The sequence below is a fragment of the Hypomesus nipponensis genome, chromosome 1 (assembly GCF_054491055.1).
Source record: "Hypomesus nipponensis isolate SF chromosome 1, ASM5449105v1, whole genome shotgun sequence".
Lineage (NCBI taxonomy): Eukaryota > Metazoa > Chordata > Actinopteri > Osmeriformes > Osmeridae > Hypomesus > Hypomesus nipponensis.
In genome coordinates this window covers 3,390,824-3,411,890 of record NC_140361.1, presented here as the reverse complement: position 1 = coordinate 3,411,890, position 21,067 = coordinate 3,390,824, and the positions used below count along the sequence as shown (strand labels likewise).

The 21,067-nt window shown below is 49.2% G+C and overlaps 1 protein-coding gene across 1 annotated transcript in view; it reads left to right on the top strand.

Moving 5' to 3' along the window:
• Window positions 1-1,633: 1,633 nt before the first annotated feature.
• fat4 (FAT atypical cadherin 4) overlaps window positions 1,634-21,067 on the top strand; it is an 80,587-nt gene continuing 61,153 nt past the window's right edge. Inside the window, exon 1 of the mRNA XM_084697767.1 lies at window positions 1,634-6,691. Coding sequence (XP_084553893.1) covers window positions 1,634-6,691 — 5,058 coding nt within the window. The remainder of the gene's footprint in view (window positions 6,692-21,067) is intronic.

The window sequence follows — 21,067 nt, the reverse complement described above, 5'->3', positions numbered from 1 at the left end:
ATCTAGATTCACATCATGTTGCCAGCAAGAGACTTGTCATTTCTTTGGGGCATTTTTTCAACAGTTTTGCTCAGTGGTCAGTGTCTGGAAAGATGGACGGTCGCTTTTTGAGTAAGTAGGCTTACATGTGTACCAATAAATCCCACTTAAATCCAGAGATAAGAGAGATGAATACTGAAATTCCACAGTATAAATATTGTGAGAACCAACGCACACAGACCTGTGAGTGCATTCTGGATCCTTTAAATTGATTAATTTGAACATTTATCTTACAAAGTTATTTCGTTTTTAACAGTTGTGTATTCTGTTTTGTAATAATGTTAGCAGCAGGTGCTGTCCTCGGCTATCCACCTACTTTAAACACACAGTGACACAAAACACGTTTTCAGTGAGAGTGGTGATCAACATTTAGACTCTAGATGGGGCTACTCACCTGTGTTAACATTCATCATCTTAGCAAAGCAATTAATTTGGATTTTCATTTGTAATATCGACACTTTAAGATTGGAAAACATACATTTGAGTTTGTATGTGTATATAACACATGGGAAATGCTAACAAAACCAGACGCAATTAGTGTGTGTGTAATCTAATTAACATAATATTGTAGCCTATGAATGTAGGCCTTTTATATGAATATGTGTAGGCCTATTTCAACTTTCAACCAATATTGTGGACAGAACATTAGCACACACAAAACTATTTTTAGGCACTTGTGACAACAATCATATTGGCAAAAGTGTCAATACCCTCATTCCGATGTTCCCTTGTAATTATCGCAACATATAGCCCGACTTTTAATCGAAGTAATAATACAGAGAAAATAGTCAAAGTTCTCAAAAAGTAACGGTTCTTCAGTTACCTGTTCATGCGCCCGGGGCCTGTCTTCTAAATGATTGACAGTCTTCTCCGCAAGCCACGACAAGGGCTGCAATTTACAATAGAGAGGGATGGCGGGAGGGCGGGCAGGAGCACCGTTATCCAATAGGATTACAGGTGGGAGGGAGTTTGCCTAACTCCAGCTTTGTTCTAAGTTGCTGGGAACCTTACCATAATATGACCGGAGCTTCTGCACAGTTATTCAACGGGACATTGCATTGGGTTTTTTAGCAGGGTTGTCCCGCGACTGTGTTGTTCCTTCCCCAAAAATCTGAATTACTTTCAACTTTTGGAATAACTTTTAAGGACTGAGAGAAACGACTTTAATTTATTTATCTGTTAAAATGTCCTATAATTATGAGCTCTTTCGCTCACATGAATCATGAGGAGCGGCTTACGGATGCTGCGTTTTGCCTCAGAGAAGTTGAGGTGAAACTTCACTGACAAGCACGGGACGTCCAATCATATACGGAATTCATTCTGCGTTGAACGAAATATAACCGAGTGAAATATTTCAATAACTTTTTTTTTCTGCACGAGAGACATTTCTTTTGGAATAATTTTGTGCGCTAAATCTGTGGAAATATCCTTGACTATCCGTGAGTAGCGCAACTTGGAAATACAATGCTTTAGTGATCGGTAAACTCGAAATTGATGCATTTTAGGCATGGACTTTCTTTGAAGAAGGTGAACTGGGATATTGATCATGACGCTCACAGGTAGAGGCTTCGGCCGATTTCGTTTGATTTTATTGATGCTATGGACTCTCTCGCAGTATTCTGCATCCAGCCAAGTTCGTCAAGAGTTTCAGGTATTGGAAGAACAACCTATTGGTACCTATGTCGGAACGATTGAAACGAAACCCAGCTTCACTTACCGCTTCAGTGAAAATCACAAACTTTTTGCAATTAACGGCACTACGGGAGCCATTTACACCTCTTCAGTAATTGACAGAGAGGTTTTACAAAGCAGTGTCATTAACGTTGTGGTCCTCTCCAGCCAGCCTACATATCCGACCGAAGTGAGGATAGTTGTGCTGGACATAAATGATAATTCTCCGGTATTCCCCGACACGTCTATTGTAGTTTCCTTCAAAGAGGATGCTAGCAGTGGCCGACAAGTGATCCTGGACACAGCCACAGATTCGGACATTGGAAGCAACGGCGTAGACCACACCACGTACAGGATAGTGAACGGGAACGAGCAGAGGAAATTCCGTTTGGATATAACGGTCAACCCTAGTGGGGAGGGAGCATTCTTGCATCTCGTTTCAACCGGAGGCTTGGACAGAGAAATCACACCCTTTTACCAGCTCTTGATAGAAGTGGAGGACAAAGGAGACCCCAAAAAGTTTGGCTACTTGCAAGTGAACGTTACTATTCAAGATATAAACGACAACCCCCCTATTTTCGATAATGATCAATATCAGACAAGTGTTTTTGAGGATGCTGCAGTTGGTTCAAGTGTTCTGCAGATAACTGCCTCAGACCAAGATGAAGGGGCCAATGCAGACATCAGGTACTTTTTAGATGAGGGAACTCCATTCCAAATCGACCCTAAGGAAGGTACCATCATTATAAAAGAAAGTTTGGATTATGAGAGCAAGAAGGAGTACTCTTTGACCATCCATGCTACTGACAGTGGGGTTCCATCTTTATCTGGCAGGGCCGAGGCCATAATTAAACTCCTGGATGTGAATGATAACGACCCAGTTGTAAAATTCAGATACTTCCCCACCACCTCAAAATTTGCTTCCGTCGATGAGAACGCCCAGATTGGCACCGTGGTGGCTTTACTCACCGTCTCTGACTCTGACTCTCCCACTGCCAACGGGAACATCTCTGTCTCCATCTTAGGAGGCAACGAGCAGAGGCACTTTGAAGTGCACACCTCACCTGTCCCCAATCTAAGTTTGATTAAAGTGGCCAGCGTTTTAGACCGAGAGCGTATATCCTCCTACAACCTGACTGTGTCAGTGTCAGACAATGGCAAGCCCATGTCAAGGTCCTCCTTCGCTAGCCTGGTTATTTTTGTGAATGATATCAATGACCACCCGCCTATATTTCAGGAAACCCTGTACAAAGTAGATATCAGCGAAGACATTCCTAAAGGCAGCTACATTAAAGGGGTCTCGGCAACAGATGGTGACTCTGGGCAGAATGCCAATCTCCGCTACTCTCTCGTGTCTGGAAACAGTTTGGGCTGGTTTGCCATCAGTGAAAACAGTGGCCTGGTTACCAGCGCCGCTTTGCTGGATAGGGAAATCACATCTGAAATAGTGCTCAACATCAGTGCCAAAGACCAGGGGCTGCAGCCTAAGATCTCCTACACCAGACTGATAGTGAACATCACAGACGTGAATGACCAGGTTCCCACCTTCACTCAGAGCACCTATCACATCTCCCTAGTGGAGCACTCTCCCACCGGCACAGAGCTGCTGGTGCTATCCGCCTCCGACGACGACCTCGGGGTCAACGGGACTGTCCGGTTCTCGTTTGACACAGAGACTCCGTCCTCCGTGCAGGAGCTATTCCGTCTGGACGCGGGTTCGGGCCGGCTGAGCACAGCCTCAGAGCTGGACCGGGAGGACCGGGGCTCCTACCTTCTCTACATCAAGGCCACCGACTCGGGCCATCCCCCTCTTCACTCCACCGGGAAGGTGAACATCACCCTGAAGGATGTGAACGACAACAGGCCGGTCTTCTACCCGGTGCAGTACTTTGCCAACGTGAAGGAGAACGAGCCCTCCGGCTCCTTTGTGACCGCGGTGTCGGCCTCTGACCCCGATATGGGGAGGAACGGCACGGTGAAGTACGTCATCTCTGCCGGGGACTCGTCCAAATTCCACATCCACAGCAACACGGGTAAAATCACCACCCTGGTGTCGTTGGACCGCGAGGAGAAGACCGCCCATCAGCTGCAGGTGACAGCGTCAGACGGGGGAGGTCTGCGCTCTCAAACCCAGGCCATCGTCACCATCACGGTCATAGACACGCAGGATAACCCCCCCAGTTTCAGCCACAAGGTCTACAGCTTCGTCATGTTTGAAAACGTGGGCGTCGGCACGGTCATCGGTACCGTATCGGCCTCCACGGTGGATCTGAACACCAACATCACCTACCTGATCACCTCCGGAGACCAGAGGGGGCTTTTCAACATCCACGGCGCCACGGGTGAAATCACGGCCGCCAGTCAGATAGACAGAGAGGAGCAGTCCTTCTATCAGCTGAAGGTGATAGCGCGAGGAGGCGAGGTCACGGGGGAGGCCCTCGTCAACATCACGGTGAAGGATCTGAACGACAACGCGCCCCGCTTCCTCCACGCTGTGGAGCACGTCAGCGCGGTGGAGAACTGGAGCACGGGACACCTCATCTTCCAGGCCAAGGCGTCCGACCCGGACGAGGGCACCAACGGCGTGGTGGTCTACAGTCTGAAGCAGAACCCCAAAGGCCTGTTCCACATCCAGGAGAGGCACGGCCTCATCACCCTGACCGGCCCTCTGGAGGCCAGCACCAGCTCCTACCAGGTGGAGGTCCTGGCCTCTGACATGGGGGTCCCCCAACGCACCTCCAGCCTCATCCTGACCGTCAGCGTGTACGACGTCAACGACAACTCTCCCGTGTTCGACCAGCTCTCCTACGAGGTCGTCATCTCGGAGGCCGAGGCCGTCAACAGTCGCTTCTTCAAAGTGGAGGCCACCGACAAAGACTCAGGCCTCAACGGAGAAATTGTGTACGACATCGTAGGCGGGAACACGAGGGATGTTTTCGGCGTGTTTCCCGACGGCCAGCTGTACATAAAAACCGAGCTAGACAGAGAGACCCAGGACAGATACAACTTAGTGCTGGTGGCCACAGACAGGGCGGTGGAGCCACTAAGTGCCAGTGTCAATGTCAGTGTAATTCTAGACGACGTCAACGACAACCGGCCCCTCTTTAACAGCACTAATTACGTGTTTCGCTTCGAGGAAGAGCAGAGCAGAGGTTCACCGGTGGGGCGTGTCTTCGCCGAGGATAAGGACTTTGGCCCCAACAGCGAGGTCAGATACGCGTTTGAGACTCCGCAGTCCAACTTTGAATTAGACGCCATCACCGGGGAGTTGAGCAGCACTCTGCAGTTGGACCGCGAGGCGCTCGTGAGACAGAGAGGCGCCGCGGTGTTTAGCTTCACCGTCGTCTCCTCAGACCAGGGCCTCCCCAGGACCCTCAGAGACCAGGCCAAAGTGCAGGTTTACATCCAAGACATCAACGACAACCCACCCAAGTTCACCAAAGACGTTTACCAGGCCTCCATTTCAGAGTCGGGCCAGAACATGACGCAGCTCCTCAGGGTGTCTGCTTCTGACGTGGACGAGAACGACAATGGCCTCGTCCGGTATCGCGTCGCCGAGGGCAACGAGGAGGGTCAGTTTGCCCTCGATGGCCAGTCCGGCCAAGTCACCCTGGTGGGGAAGCTGGACTACGAGGCCACCTCCTCCTACTCTCTGAAAATCATCGCTGTTGACTCTGGGGCTATGCCTCTGTCCTCGTCCTGCATGCTCAGTATCAGTGTCCTGGACGAGAACGACAACTCCCCCTCCTTCCCCAAGGCGTCTGTGTCTGTGGACGTTTTGGAGAACATGAGGATAGGAGAGCTGGTTGCCTCCGTGACCGCCACCGACTCCGACTCGGGGTTGAACTCTGACATCACGTACAGCATTACAGCCACCAACAACCATGGCACCTTCAGCATCAGCCCCAACACTGGCAGCATCTTTCTGGTGAAGAAGCTGGATTACGAGACGCAATCGCTGTACAAGCTGAACATCACCGCCAAGGACAACGGTCGACCGTCGCGGTCCACCTCCATCCCCGTGGTCATTCACGTCCGAGACTTCAACGACAACCCTCCAATATTCACCCCGGGGGATATTTTCAAATCCATCCCAGAGAATCTTCCCATCTCCGCTTCGGTGATGACCATCACAGCCCACGACACGGACGCAGACATCAATGGCCAGCTTGAGTACACTATCGTCCAACAGAACCCCAGGGGGTCTCACTTTAGTATCGACCCCAGCACCGGCCTCATACACACCAGCAAGGAGATCGACAGGGAGTTCTCTAATCTCTTTGAGCTGACGGTCAAAGCCACCGACCAGGCCGTACCTGTGGAGTTCCGCCGCTTCGCCCTGAAGAACGTCACCATATGGGTGACGGACCAGAACGACAACGTCCCCACCTTCCTGTCTCAGAACGCTCTGGTGGCCGAGTCCAGCATCGTCGTGGGCTCCATCCTGACCACGGTGGTGGCGTTCGATCCGGACGAGGGCGCGAACGGCGAGGTGGAGTACGAGCTGGTGAAGGGCGACTCGGACACCTTCATCATGGACCGCTACAGCGGGGACATTCGCCTGGCCTCCCAGCTCCTCCCCTCCAGGCTCGTCTACAGCCTCACCGTGTCGGCCACGGACCACGGCACCCACAGGAAGACTTCCAGGACGGAGCTGACCATCATCCTCCAGGGGCCCGACGGCCCCGTGTTCTCCCAGCCCAAGTACATCACCATCCTGAAGGAGGGCCAGCCAGCCGGCACCAACGTCATCTCCCTGGATGCCTCCAGCCCCCGGGGCTCTGGTGCCAAGCTGGAGTTTTTCATCGTGGCGGTGCGCAGCGGAGACAAGGCCGCGGGACGGCTGTTCACCATCGGACGCCACACCGGCGTGATCCAGACGGCTGCCGAGTTGGACCGCGAGCGGGGATCCGACCTGTACCTGCTGGATGTGTACGCCATCGAGACGGATGCCAACCAGCCTCGGACGCAGCGTGCTGAGGTCAGTGTGTTTTTTTTTTTCTCTCTCTCTCTCTCTCTCTCTCTCTCTCTCTCTCTCTCTCTCTCTCTCTCTCTCTCTCTCTCTCTCTCTCTCTACCTTAAGTGAACTCTCTGTCTACCACTCTCTCTCTACAGTATCTCAGGTAGAGAACTTTGTATCTCTCTATCTCAGGTGGAGAGGTCTCTCTGTGTCTTTACCTCAGAGGAATAACTCTCCAGCAGGTTGTGGGGGAAGGCTCAGGCACTGTTGAACATTTAACTTCTGCTGAATCCATTTGGTGAGATTAAATGAACGATCAAAACACAATCAAAGTCTCGACCGGTGAAGCTGCGAGTGCGAATGTCCAAGTCGCATATGAAACAGGTCCACCTATTGCATTTGTAGGTACATTAAGTACATTCCTTTTTTAATATATTTTTCTGAAGCTCTGTGTTATAAAATAGAAATTACCTTGGACAGGAGTATGTAGGCCTTGTGTTTTTGGCTAGACAACTTTATTGTTCCACTTCTCCAAAACATGCCCACCATAATATTCTCTAGGTATTTGTTGAGTTTGAGTTTTCCGCTTTAAGGATATGGAAACGTGTGTCCTGTGTTTTTACTGCACTGCTCCTGTTATGGTCTGGAATATTCTCAGCAGAGACGTTGACTTAACCAAATCAAGACACCATTTTTCTTCAATATCAGCCATGCTGTTGTTCTGACACATCATCTATGGTGTCAGGCAACATCTTTCTGTCATTAGCTCTGGTGTAAGCTAGGAGTGTCCTCATGCGTTAAGTATGTCAAGGCTCACATTTTCATGGATGTGCCTGGGGCTGTTGTGGCAGTAGGGTGGTCCAGGGGTACTATTTGCTCTGCCCCTCACCAGCTCCACATGCAGCAAGTGACCAAATAAAATGAGGTGACCTCTTAAGACTCTTTGAAAGGATTTTCGGGTCGGGCCAGAGAGGGAAAATCTCAAAGACTGAAACTTAAGCTCTCTATTGAGTTTGCATTATAGGATGCACCTCTCCAGACTTCTCTTCAACTCTCCCTTGGGGAACGAGTTAAGTTCTCTCAAGGAGAACGCTGGAACGTTAAACCCCAGTTTGGGATAGTTGAGCATTAGTCACTCCTAGAATGAAAAACAAATGTGTAAAGATGTGTTTTGGAATTCTCGACTGGAATCTAGAATTTAATGTTATTATAGGTTGAAGGATAAACCCATTTATAAATGCAGTGGCTTCCATTTTTGGTGTTTGTTTAGTATTGTTGCGAACGTTTCTTTAAGAGGTCAAACCTTTAAAACAGTTTGAGTTATCCATTTCTTTAAAAGTTTTCTATAGATTCAGTTTCCAACCATTGAAAACGTGAAGTAGCCTTACACCGTGGGTTATTTTGAGGCATATCTGAATATTATAAGAATCTGGCACGATTTGGCATGATCTTGTTAAGTCATCTAACTTAGAGGTTTGTATGGCCAAATAGGGATATCAAGTGCTCCCTCACTTAGCCTGCTACAGAGAGGCTAATCTCTTCCATTCAAAACTCCGCAGATGACCTAATAAGAGACTTAATTAACAACACATTTCAGACGCTTTCCTTTCAGAAACCTCATTCTGCAAGTACAGCTGCATATTATACTGTACCAAGACTGGTATCTTTGAAAGATATGAGATTACTTTCCTGTATAGTACAATCACCTTAGCAGCAAAACCACACTTTAATGTTGACATTCTTTCACTTTCTCAACCCTGTTTGTAACTGTGGGGAAAACGACAAGCATTGTTCCTCTCGTATGCGCTGTTTGGGATGCTTTGTAAACACTTGAACAAAGAAAACCCAGCCAAGCGTATCTTATCAATGACTGTGATCTCAAACACTGAACTTCAGCATAGCTCACTCTGGAGGGGAGGGGGGAGTGGGAAGTTCTCTTCACGGGGGAGGAGAGAGGGGTGAGGGGGTTGGAGTTTACCCTCACCAACCCTCTCTGCTTCCCTCTTACCTCCCCCCTCTCTCACCCTCCGACCCACTCGCTCTTGAGCCTGCCATGATTGTTTTCTTTTCGTCATTGTGAGAGAGAGAAGGACTTCTTGGAGAGGTTGTGAAGTGCTACATCACTTCTACCTCCCCTCAACAGTATTGTTCCTGCTGGAAGTAAACACAGGGAATCTGTGCAACAGGCCTTCCTTTGTTTAGCCTTTACTGAGTGTTGCTCTGCGCGGGGTAGTGGTTCTGTGGTCTTTGTTTTCTTATTATTTTTTTTGGTCTGTGCCAGCGTGCCCCCTCCACCCCTTCCCCTTCCCACCCCTCTGGACTGAGCAGTGGTGTAAAACAAATATACTTTTTGAAGACATTGGATCCTGTGACAGCCAGGCGGAGCCAGGGGAGTCAGGGCAGCTAGCATGCGCCGGCCCTCTGCATGTGCTCCTGGACACCACCGCAGAGGAATGCAGATGGCTAGGAGAGATACACGGACCTTATTAGTGTTTAGAGAAGCTGCCTTCATGTCGATCTGTCTGTGTGTCGCTCTCTCTCTCTCTCTCTCTCTCTCTCTCTCTCTCTCTCTCTCTCTCTCTCTCTCTCTCTCTCTCTCTCTCTCTCTCTCTCTCTTCTTATCCCTCTCTTTCTCTCTCTTCTTATCTCTCTCTCTCTCTCTCTCTCTCTCTCTCTCTCTTATCCCTCTCTCTCTCTCTCTCTCTCTCTCTCTCTCTCTCTCTCTCTCTCTCTCTCTCTCTCATCACCAGCGTCATGTTTAGGTCTGCAGCAGCACTCTGGCGCTCACCTCGCCGGACGCCTCAGGAAAAGTGAAGAGCATTAGAGGCAGGAGGGAGGCTTGATCTCAGGGAGATAAACCGAGAGGCAGTGATGAAACCTCCAGGGCCCGGAGGAGCTCTAGCCAGGTAGAAGAGCTGAGCTGGCCTGGGACCAGATCATACGCTTGTTGCTGTGTGTGTGGGGGGGATTTAGGGTTACTGGGACGACCATGGCGGTAAATTCTCGTGTGTGTGCGTGCACATGAGGTAATTTGGCTGGATAGGCGTATCAGAAGGGCTATCGTCAGGGTCTTCACCAGCCGTGAGCAGGTGATTCATGTGCTGCTGTCTCTCAGTAGGTGGTCTGAGGCCAAAGCTGAAACAGTGATACCACTGCTCTCTGCCTAAGTGCTTGTGTCTTTTATGAGGAAAAACCCTGTAAAATATTATACGCACGCACACACCGAAGAACACACACATGCTCAGGCGCACATACACACCTGCACACACACGCCTACACACACACACACACCAGCACATACACACACCAGCACACACACACCAGCACACACACACACCAGAATCGTATGATATTGTCCAAGATTAAATTCCTTAATTGCGCGTGACTAAGGTCAGCTTCAGGCTGCACACTGAAGCTTGTGAAGGAACGATCCTTCAGTCCTCTGGATCATCTTGTCCTCGGCAGGTTCCTGCCGTCAGGTGGCTGAACGGTGAGGGAGTCGGGCTAGTAATCAGAAGGTCGCCAGTTCGATTCCCGGCTGTGCCACATGACGTTGTGTCCTTGGGCAAGGCACTTCACCCTACTTGCCTCAGGGGGACTGTCCCTGTACTTACTGTAAGTCGCTCTGGATAAGAGCGTCTGCTAAATGACTAAATGTAAATGTAAATGTCCGTCAGTCCAGGTTGTTCTCCTTAGAACAATAAATGATGGCGCGAGGCTTTCACGCGTCGTCTAGCTCAAATCCACGTTTATTTTCTCTCTGTAAATACATTTCTCTGGTTACGTGATGCTGATTGTCACGCCTCATTTGCCAGTCATTCCTCTGTGTTTAGCGCACATGGTCAGAGCATCGAGAGGGGGGCCAGGGAGGGCTGTGGTCTCTCCAGAGGGAATCCCTGTTCCCCCCCACAGGCCCCCCACAGGCCCCCCACGGGCCCCCCACAGGCCCCCCACAGGCCCCCCACAGGCCCCCCACAGGCCCCCCACAGGCCCCCCACGGGCCCCCCACAGGCCCCCCACAGGCCCCCCACAGGCCCCCCACGGGCCCCCCACAAGCCACCCACGGGCCCCCCACAAGCCACCCCACAGGCCCCCCACGGGCCCCCCAGAGGCCCCCACAGGCTCCCACGGCCCCCACGGGTCCCTGGAAGATGAGCGATCAAACACAAGGTCCAGACAGTGCCATGCACACTCTTTTTTTTTTTTTAGCTTAATCAGATTTGAAAATACCGACACGTAAAAGAGTTTAGCAACTCAGCCATATAACCTGTCTGGGTAAGCTATGGTCCCAACGTAGGCACTCTCAGAGCTCCCACTCCACTCACTGTATCTCCGATGAAGAAATGATTGAATAATGTCCGAGTCTGCCCAAGCCTCAGTGAAAAAAAGAATGTTCCACTACTTAAACTTGGTGGAGGGAGGGAAGAATCTGGAGAGAGAAAGAGAGAGGGGTGGATTAGGTTGATTTTGGCACATTTGTGCTGCAGCAATAATGGATTCCAGCTACATCATGATTTGTTCAAACACGTGACATGTATTTTTACTTAGCTTTTATTCTAATTAGTGTGCAGCTCTGATGCATGTACCCCCCCCCCCCACACACACACACACTAAATCACAGAAACAGGCACAAAGTTCTTTAATGTATTCTTCTCCCACTAGGCTATTCTATTGTTCTGAGTGTGAACTACTCAGCCTGGGGCTCATCCGTGTTTCATCTTGAAACAAAGTCAGAGTTGCACTTTCAGAGATCCTGCTTCCCCCCCACCCTGTCATCAGCACCTCCAGAGTGACCTAAGGAGTGGTCACCTGCCTCCAGCCCTCACCCCCCCTGGGATGGAAAACTAGGCGAGGGGGGGGGGGGGAGAAGTGTGTGTGCGTGGGTGTGGTTTTTGCAGTGCAACTCACGCGCATTCTCTCACACACATACCTACTCACTCACTCTCACAGACTCACCACACTCACACACACACACACACACTCTCTACACGCACACACACACTCTACACGCACACACACACTCTACACGCACACACACACACTCTACATGCACACACACACACACACTCTACATGCACACACACACACACATCCCCCTGCCTGTGGTAAGACATGTGACCCCAGGCAGGAAGGGGTATCTCCCGCAGGGAGACAGATAATTTAGTAGCGACAGGAGAAATGGAGGGAGGGGGGAGGGAGGGAGGGAGGGAGGGAGGGAGGGAGGGAGGGAGGGAGGGAGGGAGGGAGGGAGGGAGGGAGGGAGGGAGGGAGGGAGGGAGGGAGGGAGGGAGGGAGGGAGGGAGGGAGGGAGGGAGGGAGGGAGGGAGGGAGGGAGGGAAAGGTTGAGGTTGGAGCTGTACATGAAGCAGGGCTGGAATAGAGCTTTGGTGTCAGAGACAGGAGACAAGGAGAGATAGACTGGCACCAGAGAGACAGAAGGTTCATGCTGTTGCTATCATCCCTTTTATTTTATGACTTTTCTGTCCAGGCTGAAGGATGGTAGGCTTGAACGGCGCGCGCTGGACACAGTGTAACCTGGCTGCTTCAGGAGGGGTGGTGGAGGCTAGGTGGGAAAATAAACCACAGTTTAACCCGTTTTTACTGGTATGGCAGGTGTTTATTTTCATCTCAAAAATAGCGTGTGGATTGCTATGACAGTCCTAATTTCATAATATGTGTAGGCAGTTTTGCAGCTTCTGTAGTATCTTGCCTTGTGCTTCAGGCTCTGCATTGCACTGCACTGACACTGTTATTGTGTTTGTGCAGGTGAAGATGGAGCTGAAAGTGACGCACACAAACTGACAAAACACTTTAAGCAACCAGATTATATTGTTTTAACCAGCGCGTGATGACGACAGTTGGTCTGCTCTGAAGAACAGTTACACAAGCTGCATGCAAACATTTGTTTGACTTTGGACTGGCAACAAACAACAAATGTTTCCAACTACAGTTGGTTTACTCGCGTTACAACAACTGACATATTCAGTCAGACAAAGAAATGCAGAAAGAGCTTTGTCTCTTAAAGAGCCGTTCTGGTGAGCTGTACTCCCCCCCCCTACTCCTACCCCCTCTCGTTGGCCTGTTTAATTGGAAACATCTGGCCGAGGTTTTCAGGCAGAGATGTGCAGGGTGGACAATGTGACCCAGACTCTCGCTGGTTGGGGGTACCTGAACTGCCCTGGCAGCCTGTTGTTGGACTGTGCTCACGCTTAACGCAGACAACATCTGAAACAGCAGCGGGGAACTTTGGAAGGTTTTTGTGCTCTGAAAAGGCTCCAGGGAAAGCTCTGGTTTGGGTTAAATGCGTTGACACTGTTGCTGTTATTACAGTTTTTTTTTTTTTGTCTCTCATCTTTTATTTTCTCTGTGTTTTTATGCTAATCATCGGGGTGGCCTAGCTAGCCAACTAGCTGCAATGTTTCTGGATCTTTTGTCGTAATTAAGTTCATTCCTGTGTTGAAAGTTGTCATACTTGCCTTTTCTCCCTGAGGAGGTGTGTGTGTGCGTGTGTGTGTGTGTGTGTGTGTGGAGAACGAGTAAGTTAATACGCGTGTTCAAGAGTGCATGTGTGTGAACGTGTGTGTACTTGCATGCATCTGTGCGTGCGTGCCGGCGTATCCATATGAGTATGTTCATATGTGTTCTGGCGTGTGTGTGCGTGCCTGTGTGTGACAGAGCCCTCCTGGGCCTGTGAATGACAGGGCAAGACTGTTCTCCACATGCGCTCTTTGTGTGTGTGTGTGTGTGACAAGCCTGAGATACAGCTTACAATGATGTGGTTATTACATCCCATCATGCTTCACTGCAGGCCAGGCTATACACCAGCCCTGTTGGCTTTCTCTGGCTCTGATTGGGTGGCGGTGGATGACACCATTCTGATTTGTTACCTAGGGAGGCTCAGCTCTGATTGGTTGCCCATGAAGGACATACTTTTGGTCCAAAGTGCCTCCTTTATTTAATACATTCACTCTCAGTGTGCCTTTAAACATACTCCACCTGAATAAATACCAGTCCAATGTAGGCTACCACAGTTATTTAACCAAGTAATGTAAAATATCATACATGTCACTGCGTGTTTTTGTGTTTGACAGGTGGGAGTGAGTGATGATAATTGACTGTAAATATCTTTAAGGATCAAATGACAGAGGTGTTGAAGAGTAAGTTATCCCACAGTCTACCAACTCTCCTTAGCTACTCGATGATATTTCATCCTGATATTATTCATTTGAGCTGTCTGGCTCTGAGTGGATGAAGTCTGCCTGTAACAGTGAATGAACATCAGACTTGGATTTGTCTTTGAAACCTGATATTTATGAAGCCAGGTCAGACCCCTGGCTCCCTGTTGGCCTCAGTCCTGCCAGGCTGGGCTGGGTGGTGTTATTGGTCATATGGACTCCATCATAGAACCTTCGTTTGATTCTTCAACTGCCACATGCCCTTCCCGACCTGGCTTTGGGTTTCACGGCGGCTCAACTGACGCTTGGTGCTGAAGGTGGAGGTGAGGTGCTGACTTAGATTGGTTGGGTACAGCATTCACCTCCTGTATATCCTCCTCTCTGACTCAGGTGTGTTCAGTCAAGATGGAGAACGATTTAGCTTTGTGGGATGACGCTAGGTAAACATTACATTCATGAATGAATCATGGAACATGACATTGAAGTAGACAAGTTTTGTCATGACTTGGTGGTCATTTGAATTTAAGGCAGGTTTGCCCACATCAGTGGTGAGTGAGTTCTACTTCTCTACTGATATTTACGAGGCCAGCGATGACTGAGTTATGCTAAGATGATGCTAATAAATACCCCAATGTGTAATAAGCACCCTTGTTCAAACAAGCCTTTTCCCCCCTCATTAGGAATAGGAGTCACCTCAGATCCCATTCATATCATTAGGACCCAAACCCTCTTTCCCTTCATTATTCCAGCTTGTTTACTCTGTTGTTTTCCCCTACTCCGCATACATCAATTCAAGTTCCACTTTCATTATTTTTCGCTCTGAAATCAGCTCCGAGTCCCATGGTGATTCATTTAGCGGGTATATGATTAGGACCGACGTGGAAGATCACACATGTTTTAATCCCTCACACTGATGGTAATTCACCCTGCCCCCCCCTCCCTTTCTCTCTTTCTTTTTCTCTTTATCCCACTTTATCCCAAATGTCTTTTTCTCACTACAGCTATTTCTCTTTCTTTCTTTCTTTCTTTCTTTCTTTCTTTCTTTCTTTCTTTCTTTCTTTCTTTCTTTCTTTCTTTCTTTCTTTCTTTCTCTCTCTCTCTCTCTCTCTCTCTCTCTCTCTCCTTCCCTCCCTCCCTATCTCTCTCTACTCACTAGCTTAATTCTTTCTGATCACAAGACCTCCATCTTCGTTGAATAGAAGCCCTCCATCTGTGGGATTTGCTTCAGATGGATGCACGTAGGGACGGAGGGATGAATGGATGGGTGGGTGGATGGATGAGTGGATGAATGAGTGTGGGGTTTAGGGACAGAGACCAGACTGGAGGTGTTCTCTCTCTAGGTCTCCATTGAGAGGAGATTAAACGCTGGTTACATTGGCAGACACCACGCAAGACTCCCAGCAGTCTTTTCAGACCTCACCATTGTCAGACGAGGATTATTGTTCGGGTTGTTATACTATTAAACGCCGTAATGGCTGCAATTTTCTGCTTTCAGATACAGAGATTTTGTGGTGAGGAAATGCCAGCATGTTATTTGTCACCGACTATCAGGAGCTGAATGATGTTAGGGTATCGTCCCATGTCGTTCTGCATGCCTCTTTGAGGGATGTCCCTGTAAAGTCTAGACCATTTGGAAAAGTTACACATTTTTAAATTTCTTGATTATGTCTACGGGTTAAGCTCAGTACAGTCTTCATCTTTTACATTATTCCATTATTATGAGCTGTTTGTAGAGCAATGGAGAAGAATTTTAACAATTTTAGTTCTTGAGAAAGTTTAAAATGTAAGTTTAAGATTCTTGCAGAATTCTTGACTTCTTTCAACATCTTCATTTTTTCTCAAAGAGAGCAATGAGGCTCCTTGTTATTAAACTGTCAACAAGGCTTTTCAAAGTAATGCTCTTAACAGGTCATTAAGCTTTTTGAACGTTTTTCTGTAAGTTTGCCCAAACACTAAAACCCTGTGTCTCTCCCTTCTGATTAGTGACACTTTAATAAAGTCGTTTAAAGTTCAGTGGACTGAATTTTCCACCTTTTCTACTGTTTCTATGGCCACGGGGAAACGACCGGCATTCAAGTCTGTATGCTATCTTTTAAATGCAAATCCTTTAAAAGTAACTGTGTAATTCTATGTATTGGGACTCTCCCGACTTGGCTGTGAGAGAAAGTGTTTTTTTTTTTACATATAAGGCAACCGTGGCTGTTATTCTCCCAGTCGTCTTTATCTGACAGCAGTTGACTAAACCAGCTCTTAAAGCGTGACAAAAGCTTGGCAAAAACCTTGACGTTCCTTTTCCTTTTTTCCGCCTGGTCCTCCTCAGTCTCCGCGTCACTTCTCTGGATGAGCCAAGGTGGACAAAAGCAGTCTTCTCTTCCACTTGATTGGGTCATAAGGCTGAAGTTAATGTTTGGTTGAAAATTTCCTTAACATTCCCCCCTACATTTAGTTTCTCCTCCTCTTGGGGAAGCCAGGAGAAGACTATGTCGAATCGACCACAATCAAATCATTTACGGTGAGCTCACAGAGAAGGAATTAATGCATTTTATATTAGGCGCTGAGACGAACAAGCCCCCCTCTTCACCTTCTCTCTCTCTCTCTCTCTCTCTCTCTCTCTCTCTCTCTCTCTCTCTCTTTCTCTCCACCTTCTCTCTCTCTCTGTCTCTCTGTCTCTCTCTCTCTCTCTCTCTCTCTCTCTCTCTCTATCTTTCCTCTCTTTCCTCTCTCTCTCTCTCTCTCCCTCTCTCTCTCTCTCTCTCTCCACCTTCTCTCTCTCTCTCTCTCTCTCTCTCTCTCTCTCTATCTCTCTCTCTATCTTTCCTCTCTCTCTCTTTCCTCTCTCTCTCTCTCTCTCTATCTCTCTCTCTCCCCTTCTCTCTCGCTCTTGCTTTCGTTGAAATTATGGCTGTCACCCACTTCAGAAGGGGAGCAGAGGGAAGCAGGTCATTGACTTGATTTTCATGGGAAGGCAGATTTGTCCATTCAGGGTGTGATAGGTCCAGTATTGACAGCCAGGGCCGAAGGGGAGGGGAGCGGGCCGCCTTCATTGTAGCACGCTTTGCTGAGGAAAAACAAGAGGCGGTCTGGGACACAAAGGCCTGAATGGGAACAGTAGTCCCTGTGTGTTCCTGTCTGACTGCCGCTGCTGCTGGGGGCTCGCGTCTCACAGTGGTGCTTCAAGTGCTGCTCTGCCACCCCTCCTTCACACACACACACACACACAAACCACTCACACACACACGCAAGAAGCATGCACACACATACACAGGCAGTATACACATACAGAATCAGTATACACACGAGCACTCCACACACGAGCACAACACACACACACACACACAAGCATAAGCAGTATAGACCCACACACCCACACTCCACACACACACACTCCACACACACACACTCCACACACACACACTCCACACACACACACTCCACACACACTCCCCTTTCTCTCTCCTCCTCCACTCCGTCAAGTGGCTGCGGAGGTGTCGCCGCTCTTCTCTCCCACTCCCCGGGTCAGAGGTCGTGTTTGTCGTCCTCGTTTTACAGACCGGTTGAAGATCCCGAACGCGCTCCCCTCTCCGCTCTCCGCTCAGGGACTCTGGGGCCCTCGGGGAGACCGGCCTCTGTTCTGCCAGGGCTTCTCAGTAGCTTATCTAGAGAGCAGCGTCTGCACTGTAGGAGTCTGGGCTCCATCTGCAGTGTAGGAGTCTGAGTTTAAAGGCTGTGAGGTCACAGTTATCAGGAGCAGCGTTTGAAGTGTGTGTTGGCTCTGGTCTTCCCTGATAAACAGGAGAGATGCCGCTGGGCAGGGCTCCAGGAAGCATCAATGATGCGATATCATCGAGCCAACAGTTTGATGTGTCCATAACGCCAGTGTATACTTCTGAATAAGGACAATCTCGTCATAGGATGTCATGTTTTTCTCAGTGCATTGATATTTTTTTTAAATAATAATGTTATCATTGACGGTTTCATCCAAAGACACGTCAGGGGGAAGGGGGGCTAGTGGAGGTTTCGAACTTCCGACCTCTTTATTGAAACGTGCTACCACTGAGCTCCATCCATGCCCTGAGACAGGACAGTCAGAGTCATTTACCTTAGTTTGTTTTAGGACAACAACCGTAGTTAGTTAAGTGTGGCTTACCTCATTTATATTCTTCTCGTATAATCTCTTCATTCATCAGCTAGATCTGTATTCTGGTAAAACAAGGATTAGGAGAGTAGACACTGAACAGCGAGATGAGATTAGCCTAGATGACGGGATGAGCAGGGATTGCGTTCCTGCTGCAGGCGGGTTTCGACAGAAGGGTTAACTGTGTTTTTGGAGGAAGAAAAAGGAGCCCAACTGTGTGTTATGAACTCTGACCCTCTGTGACTCAGCTTCCGACCTCTCTTAGCACTCTTTGACCTTTGACCCAGGAAGCTGTCCACCCCCTTGACAACCAATCAACACTGCTTCCAGGGGTAGACCTGTCTTCCTCTTTCCCCAGAGCCATAGGCCCAGAGCGGTATGCCCAGAGCGGTAGGCCCAGGGCGCTAGGCCCAGCCTGGATTCAGATCCTGGATTTGTGAAAGTTAGAGACGTTTCAGAGGGGAATGGAACTGTTTGAGAAAGTCGTTTTTTTGTGGGGGGCTTAGAGAGTTCTTGAACACATGTGGTTTTAAGACTTCTCATCGAACACCATGGCACAACGACATCTCTGACTGTCGGTACCCCTCCCCCCCTCCACCCTCCTCCCTCCCCCTCCACCCTCCCTCCCTCTCCCTCCCTCCCTCCCTCCCCCCACCCTTCTCCCTCCCCCCACCCCCCTGCCTCACTCCCCTCATTTAAGATGAACATTTCTTTTGAAGTGTGGATTTTCCCGAGAAGTGTTCTGCACCCCCAACCCCTCCCACCCCATCCCACCCCTCCCACCCCCCGCGCCCCCCCCACCCCCAAATCTGTCCATTGATGTATCAGGGCCCTGGCATTCATATGGGGATATGGTTTTTCAATTTTGGTCGTGAGCTCTTTATCATATATTACTGTATCAGGGAGTGCTTTCCTCTTGGTATGTGGGGATTGAGCAGGCCGGTCATGTGCTAAAGTGATTAAGAAGCTGGTGCTGACCCGAGGGTAAACCCTCCTAAAGGGAAAAAAAAACCCGAAAGCAGAATGAATCAGTGAGTGGAAAGGGAACCACTCAAATAGATCAGAGTGGAGGGAAGTTTCCCAGCGAGGCGAGCTGAAGGATCCATCTACCTGCCTCCATCTCCTCACTCAGATGACTCCATCACAACCAACCTTCAGACAGGGCGAGCTGAAGGATCCATCTACCTGCCTCCATCTCCTCACTCAGATGACTCCATCACAACCAACCTTCAGACAGGGCGAGCTGTCGCAGAGGCGCTTTACGTAAACACACACCTCTCTTATCACATTCCATGATCCTCCTTCCCCTCCTTCTCTCTCTCTCTCTCTCTCTCTCTCTCTCTCTCTCTCTCTCTCTCTCTCTCTCTCCCCCTCCCTCCCCCCCCTCTCTCTCTCTCTCTCTCTCTCTCTCTCACTCTTTCTCTCCCCCCATCTCTCTCTCCCCCTCCCTCCCCCCCCCCTCTCTCTCTCTCTCTCTCTCACTCTCTCTCCCCCCATCTCTCTCTCGCCCTCCCTCCCTCCCCCCTCTCTCCCCTCCCCCTACCCGGGTTTTGTAGCTTGGTCTCCCACGACCACCAGCGGGTCAGCAGCAGGGACAGGAGTGTTGCCGGGCGGAGTGCTGTGTGTCGAGGCTGGAGGCCAGACGCTCCAGCAGGCAGCCCTGGGCCTCACGGCCCCCTGTCGCTTCACAGCCTGGAACGGGCTGGCTTACGTCTCACAAGGCTGGGATGTCACAAGGCAAGACGGAGGGGGATAGAGATGGAGGGGGATGGAGTTTGAGGGGGATGGGGGAGCCTTCAAAGGGAGCCATGCCCATTCTGTTCCACCATAAATGATCACCATGACAAAGATGAAACAATAGTGCCCCGAATAAAAAAGGCGGAAATGGAGAGAGAGAGGGTGAGAAAGAGAGAGGGTTGAGAGAGAGGGTAAAGAGAAAGAGAGGAGGGGGAGTAAAGAGAGATAATAAAAAGAGAGAGAGAGAGGGTTAAGAGAAAGGGGATGAAGAGAGAGAGGGTAAAGAGAGAGGGGAGAGAGAGAGAGAGAGAGAGAGAGAGAGAGAGAGAGAGAGAGAGAGAAAGAGAGAGAGAGAGAGACAGAGAGAGAGAGAGAGAGAGAGAGAGAGAGAGAGAGAGAGAGAGGGAGAGGGAGAGGGTAAAGAGGAGCCCAGTCATGTAGGGGACAGCATCTGTATACTCAGCAGCAGTTGAAGCAGCAGTTGAAATGATCGCTTTTTTCTTTTCAGTTTTTCCATTCGATTTTTGTCCTAACTGCAGGGCGGTGGTGCTGGGTGCTGTTTTCTGGGAGGGGGGATTTCCTTCGTCTTTTTGACAGTTAATGGAGTGCTGCTGTCCTTCCTGGCAACCAACTGGCATTAAAAATCACTGACCCTTTTTGATGGTTAACTTGTCCCAGCTGAGGGAAGCCAGCTTCTGCAATCAGATGTAATGGTATACTGCTTTTCATTTGGAAAAACTGTGTGAAGAACCTCTTCTATTCAGCTGAAATTGCTGTTGTCAGGGCTGAATTGGAAACTTCCTTTGTCGCTAGATTGGTACTGTATAACATCACCATTACTCTGTCTAAAACACTACTGATCCTAAACCAAGGATCGGTCTGAGGGGAAGATGACCTCACCATGTCCTCACCTCTTGCCCTGTAAGTCAATAAGCAGAGAGAGAGAAAAAAAAAAACATAAAAATATGTACAAGTCCAGTTTTGATGTGGCTCGTCTTCCTTTGTTAAAGTCGGCGCTTGTCCAACATCTCATCTCGCTGCGGACCAAGGCGTGCCAGCGTCCAAGCATCATGGTCGCTTCCAGGCCTTTCCGCTTGGTTTACGGAGGGGAACGTTTTTCCAACGCGTCCTTGTATGTTAAAATCATCAACGACGTAGAAACTAAGGGAGGGAATGAGGTAACTTTGAGCTGGTTCATCCTAACGCTCCTTCATTTATTCAGTTAGGAGGAACCGGATCCTTCCGGAGAATTGTTTAATAATCAGACAGAGAAAGAGAGAGAATCGGTTGGTTTAAACGATCCTGTGTTTCTTTTGACGTTCGTCACGACACACTTAGCTTCTAGTAATG